Here is a 19,097-nt window from a genome sequence, read left to right as displayed (position 1 = left end):
TTTCATATTATCTAAGAAGTTGCAAACTTAATATTTTATGTCCAACAGATGGGTTTTTTTCTTCCTTTCAGACTTAACATACTGATATAAAAGCAGCTACATATAAATATCCTCACAAACATTGAAGATCAGCTTTGGAGTGTTTGGTTTCGATAAAAATGCATTTCACTTGCCGTTTTGTCCATATATTGACTAGTAAGATTGGAAAATGATTAAAACAACATAACTCCACAGGGGAATGTGTTGGGTTTCTTTTTCTTCTTTTTGAAAGAAGCTTGGCACTGGGCATTGCAGTTAGTAGCTTTTGATTTATAGCAAGTAAAATCAGAGAAAGGTTTTGTTGAGAAAGATGTTTCCTAAAGGTCCTGTGCATTTGTGAGTTTTCACAAATGTAGAAAGGACAGGCTGACTGTTTTTGGAAGACTTTTCTTTTGGCTTTAAAAAGCCTACATTAATTATTGTTTTTTAGCTAACTATCTTTTCATCAGTTCTTAAGTGCTTCTAGAGATGGAAAGCATGTACTTGACATAATTAGAAAAGCATTTTTTTCTTTTCAATTATTTCTTTTTTTTGGTACAGAATTTTGTGTTAGCATTTTGATTAAAATTACTGCTATAATCCCTACTTCAAGACTGTATTTTCAACACTGAAGGGCTTCTACGTGATAAAAATTGTTTCATTTTGCCCTACTTGTAAATTTCTTATTGGTGAACATGCAGAAAATTGTCTTTAAGGTTTATTTCTCCTTACTGTGCATAACTGTGGAGTTTTGGGTTGTTTTGTTTTGGGGTTGCTTGGACTTCTTTTTGTGTATGCAAAACAGCATTTTATAATGCTTGTTCTGTGCAGACAAACTATACTGTGCAAAAGAGTGGAAAGCTAATATTTTTGTCTTTGCTTCTTGAATACTTGTATTCATATGCATTGATAGGCCTTTCTGTTTGCTGATTTCTTGATTTCAGAAAGTGAATTTCGCTATGCTAGATGGAAGAAAGCTGTAATGAAATCTATGGGCTGGGAGACATCTGAAGCTCCTTCAAACGGTAAATCAGAAATTAATGCAGGTCAATATTATTAATTAGCCAGTTTCCCTAGGTAGTTAATCTTGAGTTTGGTGACCTTTTTCTGTTCATCTCTGGACTATTCCAGTGACTTAAAAACTACTACTTAAAACCACTGTGGAAACAAAGCAGGAAAACAGATAGATAGGTCTTCGTCTTGAAAGGAGAACACAAGCAATATCTTGTAGGGCTCTGAAAACAGAAGACACGAAATCAAGACTAACTGCAGGTTAGTCTTACCTAGAAGAGATACAGCACAATTCTAAGACAGTGCAGGGATTTCGTAAACTTTCTTATACAATAACCTCATGTTGCAAAGGAGAAAAGTTTCATCCTGTGATTTTTCGTGCTATATCTTGCCTTTATTATTTGCTGCATAGGAAGGAGAGATTGACAGCCACATCAAAATCTGTTTGACCCACAAGGGCTAAGAGCAAGAAGTTATCATAAAGTGAAGAATTGCATAGACATGTTGTTCACACACAGGGAATATATAAACACTTTTGGGGGACTGAACAAGGTCTCTCTTTTGAAGTAGAGGGCTTTTTCATCTGTCAGGTTTGAATTAAATAAAACCTGCAGTCTTCTATGATCTATAATTTGAATTTATATTTCAGCACAATTTCAGGGTAAGTTCTTAGTCCTGACATCCTACAATACATCATTTATGGGCTTTATCTTCATTTGATTTCTCATTTGTTGGAAAACCTATTAGAATGAAAAGTATTAAGTAAAGAATCCTCATAATGTTAATTCCTCCCACAGGCAACAGTTGCAGCCCTCAAGCTGCCTGAAGTCTCTTATTTTGTTCTTGAAAGCTAAAGCTAAAATTTTCCTTTTACCATCCTATATGTTAGCGTACATAATTTATTTAATACCAGCGTTATACAAACAATTCTGTCAAGACTATTCAGAAGGGAAATAGGTAACTTAGCATGAGTAACAAATTTCACTTCAGTGTTGTCCATTATGACTTGGTAGCCTTACATCTAAACTTTCTGTTATGTATCCTAAAATCCCAAGTGCTTGATGTGTTTCTTACTTAATTTATCTTTATTTCCTTTTGAAGGATAGAAAATTTTGCCTAACAGAAAATAAAACTAGATCTTGTTCTTCAGTTCATGTGAAAAGGGATATGTTTATCAAAACTTACCTTCTGGTTTAACACTGCAGGGGGAAATGTTATTTTCCTTAGCTCTTGCTTTGAAACTTTGTCTTCTGCCTGCTTGGAGTATTTAAGATTGAAGAATGCTAGAAATAGGCTCAACCTAGATAGTGCTAATAGTGGATTTTGGATTTGAACTCTTATATTGAGAACCTGTTTTGAATTATGTGGGGGTTATGCATAATCTTTTTTAGTTTTTCTGCAAATGTCACTACATTTGTTACTTTTTGCTGTTCATATGATTTTTAACAAATATATTGCAATTTATATATATATTTCTCTTTTGATTTGCTTGACTGGAAACACCCTCCCCTGGATGACATCAGGTGACACTAGTATCTTCTGTAGTCTGCCTTTGGGTTTTTTTATTATGAGTAGCATGATAATGTTAATCGGAGCAAAGTACGTCTCAGGTTAGTTATTATTTGAACTAGATCACTTTAAAATCTCTCTACACTAGTCTAAGTGTTGGGTTTTTTTTTATTCCATCTGTTTATTTTTAGCAAAAATGACTGATGCTTTTTGTTGTTCATGCACACGAGTGTTTGAGGGTGTGAATTAGACATATGGTACCTAAGGGAACCAAGTGAATGCCATCTCAAATTCATCCTCATGTGCCATGAAATTCATAGTTGTTAGATGCACATGAAACCTTGAACTCTCCCCTTCCCTTGTCTAGCTATGCAGACTTTACACAGTTTATAAGATGGATCTGAGTTGGGGCAGCCTAGCAGAGTTTTGCATTGCCTACATTACAGTGTGCCTTGCAGTTAGAATAAGGTTCCATCCTTCGTCCTGTATTTCTTCTCACAACGTTTATAATTATTTTGAGGATCTTGTTTAAATAAAGTGAAGACTTTTCGTCTGTCCCTGAAAGGCTTCATGCACCCCTTTCATTTTTCTGGTCCCCTTGGAACTATTACATGGTTAGAAAACTTCATCTACTAAATCTGTAGAATATTCTTTTTGTACTTTGCTCTTGATGGATAAGTGAATTAATTTTGTATAAAGAGAAGAGACCCTAAAAGGCCTGTCTGCAAGACTGGGGAAAGGGACTGTGTGCATATGCAATGAAGATGCATCTTCAACCTATTAATGTATATTCTATTTTAAAAGAAAGTTCTTAGTATGCATGACGGTGTTAGTTACTTATGCCAGAAGTAAGACATTTCATTAAGATATTCTTATGGTAAGAAAAAGAAGTATATGGTGACGTCATTTGTTCTTTGTTGCTGTGTTTCATAATTTCATTTCAAAGAAGATATTTTACAGTATAGCTGTTATTGCTGCTTAGTAAGCTTTTTGGGGGTGGTTGTTGCCGTTTTCTTTCTTTGTTTTGGTTCTGGCGGGATGGGCGGGGGTATTAATTAAACAGACAATTGAGGACTCTAGCATACTCCTGTGATGATGTGTTTGTATTTTGTTTATACTCATTCAGCCTGCATTAACTATTCAATTGTAATTTTCCTTGCATGGAAGAGACTGTCTGAGCTTGTAGGAGAATGAAAATCCAACTAAACAAATGCTAGGCAAAAATCAAACTGAACGAATGGATTGACATTGATTTACTAACTCTGGAATGTATCTGTGAATGAGAACAATCTTGATGATGAAGAATAAAATAAAACCAGCTGCAAATAAGTGGGTAAATTTTTAACAAGCTGAACTAAGCAATTTGAATATTAATTCCAGGTCAGGTTCTTCACCACATGGATGATACCTGAAATAATATGAAGATCGATGTTAAGTGGGTAGATAAGCAACTTAAATTCTGGCTTTATTGCTTTTTAAAAACAACTAATCAGTAACCTGCATATAAATATCTAAACTTGCACTGCTGGAACTCATTAAAAAAATTATGGTTTTTTTCTCCTTTCCCTAAGCTTGCCGGTACCTTTCTGACACACAAGTGAAAAACATACTCATCTCAACTCACTTTGGCCTTCAGAACCCATTTTTACCGTTGTTTTCGGATAACAGTAACTATTGATATAGTTACTGTTACTATAATGTATATATATACTATATATACCAGTATAGTTACTTTAGATACCAGTATGTTGGTATGTCATTTACATGATATGCTTGGGGACAGGAGAAGTTACAAGAAATTTCCAGCTTTTATTTGTTTTAAAAATGATGATGTCTAAAAACAAATAGCATCAGTGATTATATGTACGGATTGTAGTTTTACTCAGCGGTGTGTTAGGGTAGAACATGTTATACAGAATTTGAGTTGCTGATTAGAGTAGGGCTGCTTCCCCCTTATCCTTTTGCTTTTAAAAGCCGGAACTAGCTGACCAGACTTTCCTTGTAATTCAGTACAAGAACTCCATTAATTAATTTGTTACATTTTATCTTTTAATGAAATACTGGAACCCCAACGCAGTCATCAGTATAGTAGGTTTGAGGACTGAATCTACTGAGGATTGAATTCATTCTTCATGTGCTGAAGCAGCAGTAAGTCTTGGACGGCATCAGTGCTGTTGTTGAACATGTCTCTGTAAGGCAGGGCCATGATTTTACAACTACTGAAATGCGAAGGAAAAATCTGCTGTGGCAGAATAGAGAACACTAACGTGGCAAAAACCCATTTATGGAACTGCTAAACTAATTGCCTTTTCATGCAGCACCTGATGACTGAATGTGAACAACAATACTGTATTTCATTATATCATTTCATAATTTTCTCAAAATCAGGTCAATTACTTGTACCTTATTCTATGATCTTCATTCTTCTTGTGTCCCAGGGGAGAAAGGGACAATGTTTTGGTTTATTTCACTATCAAAGCAGCTGGAGTCCTTACGCTAAGATTCTGTTAGGTTTTTCACAGTACTTCTGGAAGTAGACATCTGAGAGACTTCAATATATTCTGTAGCTGTACTTTTTTGGGGGGTGGAAGTTAACTGAAAGTGATACTATATTTTACTAGACTCAAATTTAAAGAAATGACTTTGCATTCTTCTATTGGCACCTCTCAAGTGAGGTATAAGTGGGGATTGGCTATATATGGGATCTTATGTGACATCTGGGGTATAAAATTCTCTGACTTTATTTTCACAGAGTAAGGTGTCAGTGCTGATAGTATTACTGTATTCTTCCTGCTTAAATATCCTTTGGGGTTTTTTTTAAGATTCTCTTTTTCTATTTTAGTTTCTTGTGTTGTGATAGTTGCTGCCAAATTGCATACCAATACAGGGATCACTATGCAGTTCTGCAAGTTAGTTGCAATAATATTTCCCAGATTTCTGAAAGCTGAGCTCATATTCAGAAAAAGATAAGCTTAGAGTACCTTCCTTCAATTCTTCTACTTGTTAAAAATTTACCCATCTTAATAGTGTGGTCTATTCTCTCCTACCCACACACTTAAGTGCTGGCTTATCTGGTGTCACAAGATACATCTAATTTATAACTGTATTAATTGAAAACAAAAGATGGTTATACTGAATTCTTCTCATAGCTCAGTTGTGGAGTAGAGTGTTATTAATGGTTTAGAGTAAAGTCTATGTTACTAATGCACGTTTTTTCTCATTTAAGGTGCTGGTAAATGAGACTACTTAGTGGACTCTCTGGATGCAGCTGATTTTTTTTTTTTTGTTTCGTTTTGTTTTGTTGTCTGAAGAGATTCCACCACCAATGTGATCATACTACTTGTGTGACTAAATCCTTTCTTGAACCCGTCTGTTGCCAGTCCCTGACTCTTCAGCCCTTCATTACTCTGCTCCCTTCCCCATCAACTCCAACTGCACTGGAGGCCCTTGCATGGACCATCTCACATCATCCTCTTAAATTTCACAAGCCCTAGCTTTGTTTGAGAAAGTTGGTATGACAAAACGCTGCAATTTCTGAGGTAATTATGTCAGATGTTTAGCTACCCTTTCAAGGTTTTGGTACTTTATACAACACACTGTAGGAAGTTAATAATGCACTATAGAACTTTGTAAACATCTTACAATTCTTCCAGCTGCTGTGAATTACCTTTGATATGTCTATGGTTGCCAAAGATCTTTTACTGTAGTGGCCACTGGTCTGAAACACATTCATTGGTACAAACCTTTTAAACACTAGCTCAAAATCTATTATCAGTAGCACACATTGCCACCAGTTTGGCAATGAAGAGGTTGCTGATGTGGTCCACAGAGTACAATTACAAAGTTAAAACGTTTGGTTTTGTTTCTAGCGTATGTAGTCAGTTTGCCCATTATAAGTATTCAAGACACTAAGTCCTGTGAGAGAGGAGTAGATGACAGGTGTTTTGGCTAAGGCCGTGTTTCATGTTCTTGTGCTTTTGTGTTAGTTTGGAAGGACAAACTTGATACAGCATGCTATTGACAGGACAGCTTCTTGGTCCTCAGCAACTGATAACTCTTAAAACTACTGTGTACAATGCACTTTTCTTGACCAATACTGCATGTATTCTGTCATCCTGCATAAGGATATTTGTTAACATTTTGAAAGTTGAAGCTACCTTAGTTTTCCTTAAAGAGGGTCCACTCCAAATTAAATACTAATGCTTTAGTTCTTGATCTCATTTAGTATATCTCAGGGACCAAAATCTCCCTTTCAGTTTCCATGTCCATAGTTTTAACAGCAAGTTGTCACAAAATATGCTGGGACAACCCAAAACCCTGACTTGGAAGAGTAAGAACTTGGCATCTGAAATGGGCCACTGTAATTCACAGCCAACTTATGTGACAACTGAGTTGCGTCCACTTTGAAACTTTTTGTCCTCCACAGGTAAAGGAGTGAGGCAATAATCTTATCTTCAGCTTTCCTGTTTGTACCAACAGCATGACAAATGACAGCCTTGTTGGTTGGGTCGGAGAAAATGTGTGCTTGTATAGTGTCACTAGATCAGTATAGAATAATAGCGAGGTTAAATGTGGGAACAACACGGAGAATTTCAAAGATGCGTTTAAATGCACTAGGAGTTAAAGGGAGCAGTTTTTTGGGTGCATTTGTTTTTAAAGATTTTTGTCTTTAAAAAAGTAGTCTTTAGCAAAGTTTGGTTTTCTTCATTAAACTATGATTAGAGGCTTAGTTTTTAAAAAGGTGTTAAATATGTGTGTGTCTGAAGCAATGGATTGCACAGAAGTTCAGGTCTGTACAATGTATTTAATATTGAATGCATATTAATTGCCTTTTTATTGTCAAGTGCAATGACCTTTGAAAATGTGACTTTTAATTAAGAAGTTAGAGGAGGAACATTTTTCGTCCTGTGGTTGCATGTATAAATTCAACAGAGGAGATTTCTGTGCGCAGGTGAAAATACAACATCATCATTCAAATCCCGTATCTCCTATAAATACTCAAATGTGAGGTGTGACAACTAAAATTTCTGGGTTTTCCAGTTTGTATTGGAGAGGTGAAGAAAGGGTGAAAAAAGAACACAAACCCATAGAAAAATCTTCATACTCCTTACCTTTACTTGGAGCTGTTGCTGATCCCACTTTACCCCAAGGAAGAGGAGTACCAGCAGCCTTTGGAGCACACAGGGTGAGGGCAGCACACACCTCCAACACGGGACTTCTGAGTACGACTTCTTGCCAAAAACACTGAAGCACTGAACCTGGGAACGATTAATGTTGAAGTGTTGCCTTTGCCAGTGATGTATGTGGCGGGGGAAAGGTAGCACGTAATAAGAAGGAGGTGGAATTTTTTGCTGCTTTTCTGACTTATCTTTTACTGGGAAACACAGTTCCTATTACTTTTTCACTGAGTAAAAATCGTTATTTTATTTTCAATTGCTGTTGCAAATATTTTTTAAGAATTTCACATCACTGTTAACTTTCTACCAACATAGTTGAAATATATTGTAAACTGCATGTTGGGGGGGAGGGGACAAAATGTTGAAAGTTAGCTTTTTGTGAAGCTGTGATTTATTTTTTCTATAAATTACCAGATTTATAAATTCTTACTTGAGAAATGCATTAACTTGGTATTAAAATACCATAAATAAATTAACGTAAGCTGTCAGTTTATTCTTGCACATTATCTTTCAGACACATTTTCATTCATGTTTTTTACATGAGGCATTACTATACACTGATGCATATTAAACAACAGAACGCCCTCATTAAGTGTCACAGACGTGCTTTAACTTGCTCAGACATACGGCTGGAGTACATAGAATTGTAGAATTGTCTGGGTTGGAAGGGACCTTTCAGATCATTGTGTTCTGCTTTTCAGTGATATATTCGGTTTCAAGGACTGGATTAGAAATTACGTTTCCACAGGTCCCTCCCTATTCAGAAGAACGCAGGAAAACAGAAGTAAAATGGTGAAAAGGAACACGGTTGTAATACAGGTTTGATCCAAAGGTCTTGATCAATGTTGCTTGGTGGGGCCAACAGGCCAAACGGTTTCTGCTCTTATACCATGGTCTGGTAATTGCTACGGGTTAAAAAGCTGCCATGAGTTGGGGGAAGAAATGTTCATGGGATAAAAAATGTGGCTGGGGGCTCTAGGCAGGAGCGTAAGGTATTTCTGTTGTTTTAAGAAAGAAGCGTGGGGACACGTGCCTATGCGGAGGGTACCTGTGTGCAGTGTGCCTGCCGGGCGCTTGTTTCTTCCGTTTCCACATCGCTCCCCATTGTGTTGTACACATCTGGTGCTGCCTGATTATACCTAGGGTACAGCCTTCATCCGTAGTCATACAAAGCCTTTAGTCCTCTATCGAAATCAGTTGTGTGAGTCAGAAACCCTCATTTAAATATCATATCAGCACAGAAACCTTAGGTAACATGTTATTACTCAGTATCAGACTTCTCCTTCTGCTCCTGAGACTCTTGAGTCTCCCTTTCACACGGCAAAATTATAGCCTTGCGCGTAGCTGCGCGGCACAAGAGCGTACTCAAATTTCGTGATTCATCAAGCTGGAATATTATAAGATGAGAACCTTATTAATGTAATTAGTACCGGAAATTTACATGTATAAAGAATTTTTGTTCAATGTAAGCTAATACAATGTCTAGTCTATTACTGGAACTTTATACAAACAAGCTTCTTAATATCCGTATCAGCTCCAAGCCGTAATCTGTCCATCTGAAGAATCCTAGATCTGTAGCTGTTGGAATGCCATCCCATTAAGAGCTGTAACACAAACCCAGTATGTTGGGGTTTTTTTTAATTATTGTAATTGACTGGCATTTATGTAAGTAGTAGTCATCAGTCCTGGAGATAAGGCAGGCAAATGAGTAGCATCCCTTTAAAGCCCGGAAATGACACAGGAACATTGCTGGACTGATTTTCCTGTGCTGTCCAGAGGGGATCTCGACAGGCTGGAGAAATGCGCTGGCAGGAACCTCTTGAGGTTCAATGAGGAAGTGCCAAGTCCTGCATCTGGGGAGGATCAACCCCACGCACCGGGACATGCTGGGGGGCAACCTGCTGGGAAGCGGCATTGCAGGAAAGGTCCTGGGTATCCTGTGGGCACCAAGTTGACCATGAGGCAGCAATTGCGCAAAAGAAGGCCAAGAGCACCCTGGCCTGCGTCAAGCAGAGCATCACCAGCAGGTCAAGGGAGGAGATCCTTCCCCTCTAATCAGCCCTGGTGAGACACATCTGGAGCGCTGGGTCCAGTGCGAGAGGGACACAGACATACCAGAGTGAGTCCTGTGACAGGCTACAAAGATGGTTAAAGGACTGGAGCATCCGTCATATGGGAGAAGCTGTGAGATCTGGGACTGCTCAGCTTGGAGGGAGCTCGGGTATAAACACCTGGTGCAGGGCATGAAGGCGATGGAGCCAGACCCTTCTCAGTGGTGCCCAGTGACAGGACGAGAGGCAACGGGCACAAACTGAAACACAGGAAATTCCATTCCAACAAAAGAAAACAATTTTTTACCCTGAAGGTAGTCACACATTGGAGCAGGTTGCTCGCTGTGGAGTTTCCATCCCTCAAGATACTCAAAACCTGATGGGGCTCAAGATACTTGGAACCCTGCTTTTGCTGACCCTGCTCTGAGCAGGGGCTTGGACCAGACACCATCAGAGGTGCCCTCCTGCCTCCGCCGGTCTGTGATTAGGTCAGTCACAGCTTGTCTCCGGCACAGGCTGAAGGCTCAAGCCACCTAATAATAAAGGCCAGGGAAAAAGAAATGCTGGTTTATTTGGACAAAACCAGTTCACTTTATATGAGTCAGTTTTCACCCATGATGTATTTCAACATTATTCACTGGAATTATTACTGTGTCACCCTATGTACGCATTTGTTTTGGAAGAGTCAGCCCTATTGAATCATAGAATCATTTAGGTTGGAAAAGACCCTTGGGATCATCGAGTCCAACCATCAACTCCACTCTACAAAGTTCTCCCTTACACCATATCCTCTAACACCACATCTAAAGGACTCCTAAACACATTCAGGGATGGTGACTCCACCACCTCCCTGGGCAGCCTATTCCAGTGTCTGACCACTCTTTCTGTGAAGAATTTTTTCCTAATGTCCAGCCTAAACCTACCCTGCTGCAGCTTGAAGCCATTCCCTCTTGTTCTATCGCTAATTACCTGTGAGAAGAGACCAGCACCAACCTCTCTACAATGGCCTTTCAAGTAGTTGTAGAGAGTGATGAGGTCTCCCCTCAGCCTCCTCTTCCTCAAACTAAACAGTCCCAGCTCCTTCAATCGCTCCTCATAAGATTTATTCTCCAGGCCCTTCACCAGCTTCGTTGCCCTCCTCTGCACTCGCTCCAGCACCTCGATATCTCTCTCGTATTGAGGTGCCCAGAACTGGACACAATACTCAAGGTGTGGCCTCACCAGTGCTGAGTACAGGGGGACAATCACCTCCCTCCTTCTGCTGGTCACACTATTTCTAACACAAGCCAGGATGGCATTGGCTTTCTTGGCCACCTGGGCACACTGCTGGCTCATGTTCAGCCGCTTGTCGATTAGAACCCCCAGGTCCTTTTCTGCCAGGCAGCTCTCCAGCCACACTTCCCCAGGCCTGTAGCAATGCGTGGGGTTGTTGTGGCCCAAGTGCAGGACCTGGTGCTTGGCCTTGTTGAAGCTCATTCCATTAGCGTTGGCCCATCAGTCCAATCTATCCAAGTCTCTCTGTAGAGCCTCCCTATCCTCATGCAGATCAACACTCCCGCTTAGCTTTGTGTTATCTGCAAACTTGCTGATGATACACTCTATATCCTTATCAAGGTCATCAATAAAGACGTTAAACAGAAATGGTCCCAACACTGAGCCCTGAGGAACACCACTTGTGACTGGCCCCCAGCTGGATTTAACTCCATTGACCACCACTCCCTGGGACCGCCCACCCAGCCAGTGCTTGATCCAGCAGATCGTACGCTCATCCAGCCCATTGTGTGGGCTTATTATCTCCTTTGTTTTAGTTTTGGAGAGAGAATCTTTTAAGTAGTTGCTAGTGGGATTTTAAGCAAAATAACTGTTTTCTGGATATGTGATTGCTTTCGTCTAACACCCCATTTTTCACAAGGAATTATGCCACCGGATGCTTCAAAGCAGCCCAAAAGACAAGCATGGGATAACGCGCTTCCTAAGAGACCACAGTTATATTGTAGTTAGCAAAACCTAAAAATATGGGTTAGTAAAATTTTTGTAATGGGAAGATACTGGTTTGGGAATTGCTTCTTTTTGTCTGTAGCATTTTTTCCTTTGAATCCATGGGCTGCTGATGTGAGGGTTCCTTCTCTGATTATCCTTGAAAGTACACTCGCTCCAGTTGGAAGGATCTCCTGTGTTGTTACTTTTCAGTTCTGCAGGGATGGAGCGCTCTGAGAACTGAAGAGCCAGCAGCTCTCGCTCCCCACCGCCCAACACCCTTGTGGGCTTTTGTGCAACTGGACAAGAGCTTGCAGACAGGACAGCTTTGGGGATCAGTTGTCATCGTCTAGAACAAGCGTTTTGCCTCCCATCTCTAAAGCTGCTGGAGTTGTCTTCTGTTTGTTTTGGCAAGAGGATGGGTTAGTCAGCATGCCCAACAGCACCCGCATTTCCTATGCTACTTCAGAAGCAGCTTCAGGAGTTCGGAGTGTATCACTTCAACTACTGATTTTTCGCTAAGTTTTCCCACTACATCAGTCCTCTCTGTCTCTCTTGCCTATCTTGTCTTGCAGATGAACAGATTACTGACAACCTGCCCTAGAGCTTACTGCCTGGTACAGAGGGACTCGGGATGCATCAACGTTCATGAGCACAGAAATCCCTTCTGTATTACTACTCCATGTCCAACAACAGGATTCAGCTTACACCTGAGAGGATGCATAACACAAGTAGTGATGCCCTCCCCTGTGTGATGTTTCAGTACCAACATCACCTTCTTCCACAAATACTGAAGCCGAGTGCTGCCACATTATGAAGGAAAACCTCCAATTTTTACTTGAAAAACTATGTAAATGGCTTCTAATCTCTCTCTGCTTATAACTAGACTCTAACTCCAAGTCTTTGGTGGAGAGCGTTTTCTGGAAATCAATGTGCCAGTGCTGCTTGTCAGCCTTGATTTTTCAGGGAGAATTGATTCTTCAATTGTACGATTCTGAAGAATTGACTCCTCAGCAGAAGAAACTGCTTTAACAAGAAGAAAAGCTTCAAGAGCTCTCACACTACAAATACTGGAGGCGTCAGATATTCTCCAAGTTTTTTGCTTTTGTTTTAAGGAGGAAGGGGAAAAGGGGCAGGGGGGTGACTTACCTGGAACATGCAAGAACCCTGTCTTCATCATGAAGCAAAATACGAGATGGTAATTTCAATATTGTTTTCTACATAATGATAGTTGTGTCTCAGTTAAACTTTAAGACACATATTATTAGGTCTCTTTAAGACACTTCCCCCCAGGGAATAGGTTTGTGTTACCGACACAAGCTATTCTTATTTGGGCTCTAGTTAGTCTTCCACAAGGTACAAACCTCTTCATGTGCAGCACAATGGCTCTCATCTGTGACCTTCTGATACATAAATCTTAAAGAAAACAAACTGCACCTTACCCTGGTTTGGGCATCAGCTCAGTGATGAACTTCCGACTCAAGAGTCATCAAGGGCTGTCGTAGCCACCAACAGATTTCAGATCGCGCCACCATTTCTTTGCTTGGTACCGGTCCTCCTGTTTGACTGCTGATATTACACCAACCAACAAGCTCATATGATGCAAGGTTTGTCAAACTTCTAAACGTTAAGTAATGTTAAGTAATAAGTCAAATTCATATTAATTGAACTAATTAATTAAATTAAACATGTTATAATAGCGCTGAAAGATTTTATTTGCTAATCTTGAAGTAGGTTATTTGTTTATTCATGACTATGTGAAATCTCCGGTCCCAATTGATGTGCAAATGAGGCACGTTGTATATTGGAACGTGCAGGTACAGTCTTATTATTTGGTGTCTGAGGTCAGCACTTAGGAAAGGTAGAAAAAAAACCCCAGAATTTAAGCAGTTCAGAACCCAGTGTAATACAATAGTAAATCAATATAACAAGCAACAAAGTGGTTGAAGGTCATAACAGCAGGATGATACTGGTTTCCAGAATATCCTTGAAGATCTGAAATTGTTGGAAGGCTTTGTTATAGCTTCATTTAAAAAGAAAAAAAAATCAGTTATTCCCACTTGCTTGTCAAAGTAGCATCTGTTGAAGCTGTCACAGCAGCACTTGGCACAGTACGCTCAAAATGAAAATGTTGAAATCACAATTTAAATATTTTTGCAAAATCATGAGTCACAGCTGTACTACCTTACAATAGAAACAAAGATAACATCAGCGTATGAGCAGTTCATTGACAGGCTGTAACGCAGTACTGACAAACGAGTTTGCAGTGAATGTGTAGTGCTAAACACATATGAGGAAAGACGGTGAGCTCTTTCATAATAAAATAAAAACCAAGAGGTGTGGTAATTCTTGTTTACAGAAGTTCCTCTGAGATGGCTAACATTATGAATTTTCACCCAAAAAGTCATGAAGTTCCCGTACTGACATTACACACAGACCTAATAGTCCATATCCACAAAGTAGTCATAAAGTATAATTAGGTAATTTGTTTCTTTCTATGGATATTTAATCTTGGACACTGCCCAGAGTTTGAAATGAACTGATGTTCCGTAGTGACGAAACCAGATGTAAGTATAATCCATGTCTCTTTTTTTTTTCCTTTTATTTTAAATTTAGAGGTTTTGTACTGCATAGGGCATGGGTTCTCATTATTGTGAGGCTTGAAATTACGGAACTATGACCTTTTCACAGGCACCTCCAAGATAAAGAATCACAGAATGACAGGGGTTGGAAAAGACCTTTGGAGACCATCTAGTCCAACCCCCTTGCCAGAGCAGGGTCACCTAGAGCAGGTTGGTGCATCCAGGCGGGTTTTGAATGTCTCCAGAGATGGAGACTCCACCACCTCTCTGGGCAGCCTGTTCCAGTGCTCTGCCACCCTCAAAGTAAAGAAATTTTCCTCATGTTCAGATGGCATTTCCTGTGTTCCAGTTTGTGCCCACTGCCCCTTGTCCCGTCGCTGGGCACCACTGAAAAGAGTCTGGCCCCATCCTCCCATTACTGCCTCATGCTCAACTTGTTGACCACCAGGATCCCCAGGTCCCTCTCTGCAGAGCTGCTCTCCAGCAGGTCAACCCCTAACCTGTACTGGTGCATGGGGTTATTTCTCCCCAGGTGCAGGACCCTACACTTGCCCTTGTTGAACTTCATTATGTTCCTCTCCCCCCAACTCTCCAGCCTGTCCAGGTCTCTCTGTATGGTGGCACAGCCTCCTGGTGTGTCAGCCACTCCTCACAGTTTTGTGTCATCAGCAAACTTGCTGATGGTACACTCTGTCCCCTCATCCAGGCTGTTGACGGATGTGTTGAACAAGGCTGGACCCAGTACTGACCCCTGGGGAGCACCACTAGTTGCAGGACTCCTACTGGACTCTGCACCACTGATCACAACCCTCTGAGCTCTGCCATTCATCCCATTCTCAATCCACCTCCCTGTCCACTCATCTAACCCGCACTTCCCAAGCTTACCTATGAGGATGTTATGGGAGACAGTGTCAAAAATCTTGATGAATTCAATGTGGACAATGTTCACTGCTCTCCTGTCATCTACCCAGCCAGTCATGTCATCACAGAAGGCTATCAGATTGGTCAAGCATGATTTCCCCTTGGTGAATCCATGTTGACCACTCCTGATAACCTTTTCCTCTACATGCTTAGAGATGACATCCAGAATGAGCTGTTCCATCACCTTTCCAGGGATGTCTTTCCTTAAAAGTACATAGCCATTCACTACAGCATTCCAGTCATGCAAGCTACCCCACCACGTCTCTGCAATTGCAATGAGGTAATGGCCCTGTGACCACACACAGATCTCTAGTTCTTCCTGCTTATTCCCCATGCTGTGTGTAGTGGTGTAACATACCTCTCTCTCTCCTCTGGCCATGAAAAAAAGCCTCGAACATTTTATATCTATTCAGAAGGCTGCTAAGAGCTGTTGGTTTATTATTTTGGGTTTGCTTATCTGCTCCATCACTTTGAGTCTGGACTCCAAGCATTCCCATTTCAGAACAGGAACAAGAAGCTGGGTTTCTCCATCTGTCCCCTCGCCCTCTTCTGTAGTGAGATAATTTCTGACAGTCTTAGGGCACATGTAATCACACGTCTAGATGCCAGACAAAATCATACTTTACAGATACATTCTTCAGAGCATACACTCCTTATCCACCTTTCTAGAGCTCATCCTTCTTCTCGCATCTTGACAGGCAGCCATGTGACTACAGTCCAAGAGAAAACACTATAGAGAGGGACGGGCTAAATGAGAGTCACCCTGAAGTCCACGCATTGGGTGTTTGTTGGGATTCAGGGTAGTATCTTATAGGGGGTTTTATGGATGCTTGTGGCACGACAAGAACAGAGTGCTGCTTCTGGAAAACAGCATTCAGGAGAGGGCAAAAGAAAAGTATTGGATGCACTGTATGTTTGCATCTGTATAAATTCAAATACTCCCTCCCCACCCCAACTTCAGTGCTGAAGTCAGGCCACTGGTGTAATCCTTTGCCAGCCCAGCTGTGCTACCCCTGGGTATAAGGAGATATATATATATATAGGGGTATAAGGACACTTTGCTTGGTTGAGATCTTAGCGCCCATATACATTAGACGTAGTGGCAATGCTGTGCTTTTACTGGCTTCATTGGCATTTTAGGCGGGGACTGATCTAAAACCTCTCTATTACCACAGCAAAATTGCTTTGCTGCTGTCTTCCTTCTCTGCATTAAGAAATGCTTTTGCAGACATAACCTTGGCATCTTGGGCTTGAGCTAAACCAGACTGTTATCAGAACAATTTTAATACCTTGTTTTTCAGGCCAAGTCACATAATGCTTCTAATTTAAACCGAGCAGAATAAATATAGTCTATTTGAAAGTAATCGTTCTTCAATGAAGACAAAATTTTAAAGAATATGAGAAAAGAATTAAGGGCAAGAATTTTTAAAAAAAGCCCTCAAGTGATGATATCACTTCACTTGGATATATGCACAGGTAAGATTGATTGATTCACCAGTGCCCTTTGTTCCTTAGATTGACCTTTGCTAGCATCCCATATGGTGGAAATTTTCCAAAGAACAAAATGTCAGAATTGTCACAACTGTCATTTTCCTACCAGAGCAGACGTTAAGGAAATGTGGTCCTAACTGTAAAAATAAGACTCCTGTTTGATCAGCCGAGTAACTAGACATTGGTGGCCCTATGCATGGGACTCTTATTATTTAAGTGAGGCATCTTTTCTACTCAAAGACCATTTGCACAGATATTTATTATGTTATTTATTATGTTCATTTTAAACAAACATACATTTGTTCTGCCTCTTTGACATTTTCATCCTTTCCTAGTACCACTTAGGTTGGCATTAAATTAATGCCACAAGTTACTTGAGAGAAAATTGTAAACGATTATGTAGTTTATAAACAACTGCAACACAAAAAAAAATAAAAAGAATCTCACCTCGGTTATTCGTTACATCTAACGGTGTGCCGTTCTCCTTGCTTCCCCTAAAAACTAAGCAGACGAGCTGAAGCCGCACGGTTTCAGTGCCCCAGCAGAGATGACAGCGGGGCTATGGGTGCCCCTCTCCCTCTGCGTCGGCTGCCATCTGACCTTCCGGAGAGCAGCAGGAGGAGGTGGACGCGGTGGGAAGCAGCCGGCAGGCAGGGTATGACCCGTCCCCCATCGACTCCTTGCCCGCTGGGGCTGCCTCCCCCACCCCTTCGTGTCTGGGCACCACAGCAGGGGGACCGGCAGCTTGCCCTAAGCTCGTGCCCCATGATGGGGCCAGGCTCTTTTCAGTGGTGCCCGGGGACAGGACAAGAGGTAATGGGCACAAACTTGAGCATAGGAAGTTCCCCCTAAACATGAGAAGGAACTTCTTTACACTGAGGGTGGCAGAGCACTGGAACAGGCTGCCCAGAGAGGTGGTGGAGTCTCCGTCTCTGGAGACATTCCAAACTCGCCTGGACGCGTTCCTGTGCAACCTGCTGTAGGTGACCCTGCTCTGGCAGGGGGGTTGGACTAGATGATCTCCAGAGGCCCCTTCCAAACCCCACCATTCTGTGATTCTGTGATTCTGTGTGCAGCACAAGGTGATACTTTTGTGGGGACTTTGAGGATTAATTCTGGACCTTCAAAGACAGTGAGTCACTGTGCTCGCAATAGGACTACATAATTCACCCGGGGTCACACCAGGAGTCTGAGATGCTTTCACTCAGGGCCATCACTCTCAAGTGACAGGTCCTAGACAGACACGCGTAGTTTGATCAAAGACCAAGTCCTTAACCAGGACGGCAGCCCAGGGCAGCTCCCACTCAGCCATTCACATCCTGTCAGCTTTGCCCGGGCGACATTTGGAAACCCACCAAGGGCTTCCTGACAAAAATAAAACCAATTTAAAAATGCAGAGTACCGTAATTGCACATAGTTATCGAATTTATCAAGTAAATTGTGTAAAGCAGATTGACTCAAAACACGACAAAAGTTTTAATTAAAATTTATTTCAGCGTGTAAAAGGAGTCCACCATGTTTTGTAATTAAATCTTGGCAAAAGGATTTTAATGGAAAATGCCAGTGCGTCAATGGTATTAATTGTGTAACGCTACTCAACATGGCTTTCTCTGCTGTTTTACTGATGGAATAGGAAGGAGAAGAATAAAAATACCGTGCCGAAACCTCTCTGCACAAGAGTGGCTATTAGTCACTTCAGACTCTCTTTCCTGTTTAATAGAATGCATTACCTTAACTTTCAGAGGGAGGAAAGTAATATTCTCAGTGGTAAAAAACAGCTGGATATCATTAAAAGCGTGAGAGTGGAGGCGGTGCTTTCATCACTTCCACTTTCCCTCCCTCCTCCCTTCTCTACCCCTTTCAGAGCCACAGCTTCATTTTCCCCGTTCCGGCTTAACTGACCCCGAATTACAGCTTTCTGGCAAAATGAAGCTGGATTTTCTGAGTTTTCCTTCCATATTTTGTCAAGCGCCTGGTCCCTTTACATACAGGGCAGGGAAAGGGAGGAAGAATCTCCCCCTTCAACAGGTTGAGTTTAACAACCCCTCTTTAATGCTTCCTATGTCATGCACCCTTCGTACAAGACTGGCAATCATTTATTTCTAGGCAAAGAGCCTGGCCATGCTGATATCACTGTGTTGGAGTAACTTACCACCCACTCACCCCTCCCCGAGGTGTGGGGGGAGAAGGTAGGTGTGATGGGGCAGGTGGTCACCCCCGTCCAGCTGCAGTGGGGCCCGTGGGGACGGCCGAGCTCCAGGGCTCTGGGCTACGAGACACAAGGCTGGCTGCCCTCCAGCCCAGACCCCCTTCTTCCTTGCCGGCAGCTTTTCCATCTCAATTACAAGAGTGGTTCAAAA

General features: G+C 41.2%; 1 protein-coding gene across 13 annotated transcripts in view; it reads left to right on the top strand.

Annotated features, from left to right (window-relative positions):
* GK (glycerol kinase) overlaps positions 1-8,203 on the top strand; it is a 37,415-nt gene extending 29,212 nt beyond the window's left edge. For 3 of the 13 annotated variants that reach the window (XM_074604270.1, XM_074604264.1, XM_074604285.1), the window contains 3 exons: positions 963-1,043; positions 2,553-2,639; positions 5,765-8,203. In XM_074604270.1, coding sequence (XP_074460371.1) covers positions 963-1,043; positions 2,553-2,639; positions 5,765-5,778 — 182 coding nt within the window. In that variant the 3' untranslated portion in view covers positions 5,779-8,203. The remainder of the gene's footprint in view (positions 1-962; positions 1,044-2,552; positions 2,640-5,764) is intronic. The other 10 variants (XM_074604305.1, XM_074604319.1, XM_074604301.1 and 7 more) reach the window with 5 other exon arrangements.
* Positions 8,204-19,097: the final 10,894 nt, after the last annotated feature.

This window comes from Larus michahellis, chromosome 1 (assembly GCF_964199755.1).
Source record: "Larus michahellis chromosome 1, bLarMic1.1, whole genome shotgun sequence".
In the NCBI taxonomy this organism is placed as follows: Eukaryota; Metazoa; Chordata; class Aves; order Charadriiformes; family Laridae; genus Larus; species Larus michahellis.
Note: the sequence above shows the minus strand (reverse complement) of the source record. Positions and strands in the feature narration are given on the sequence as shown.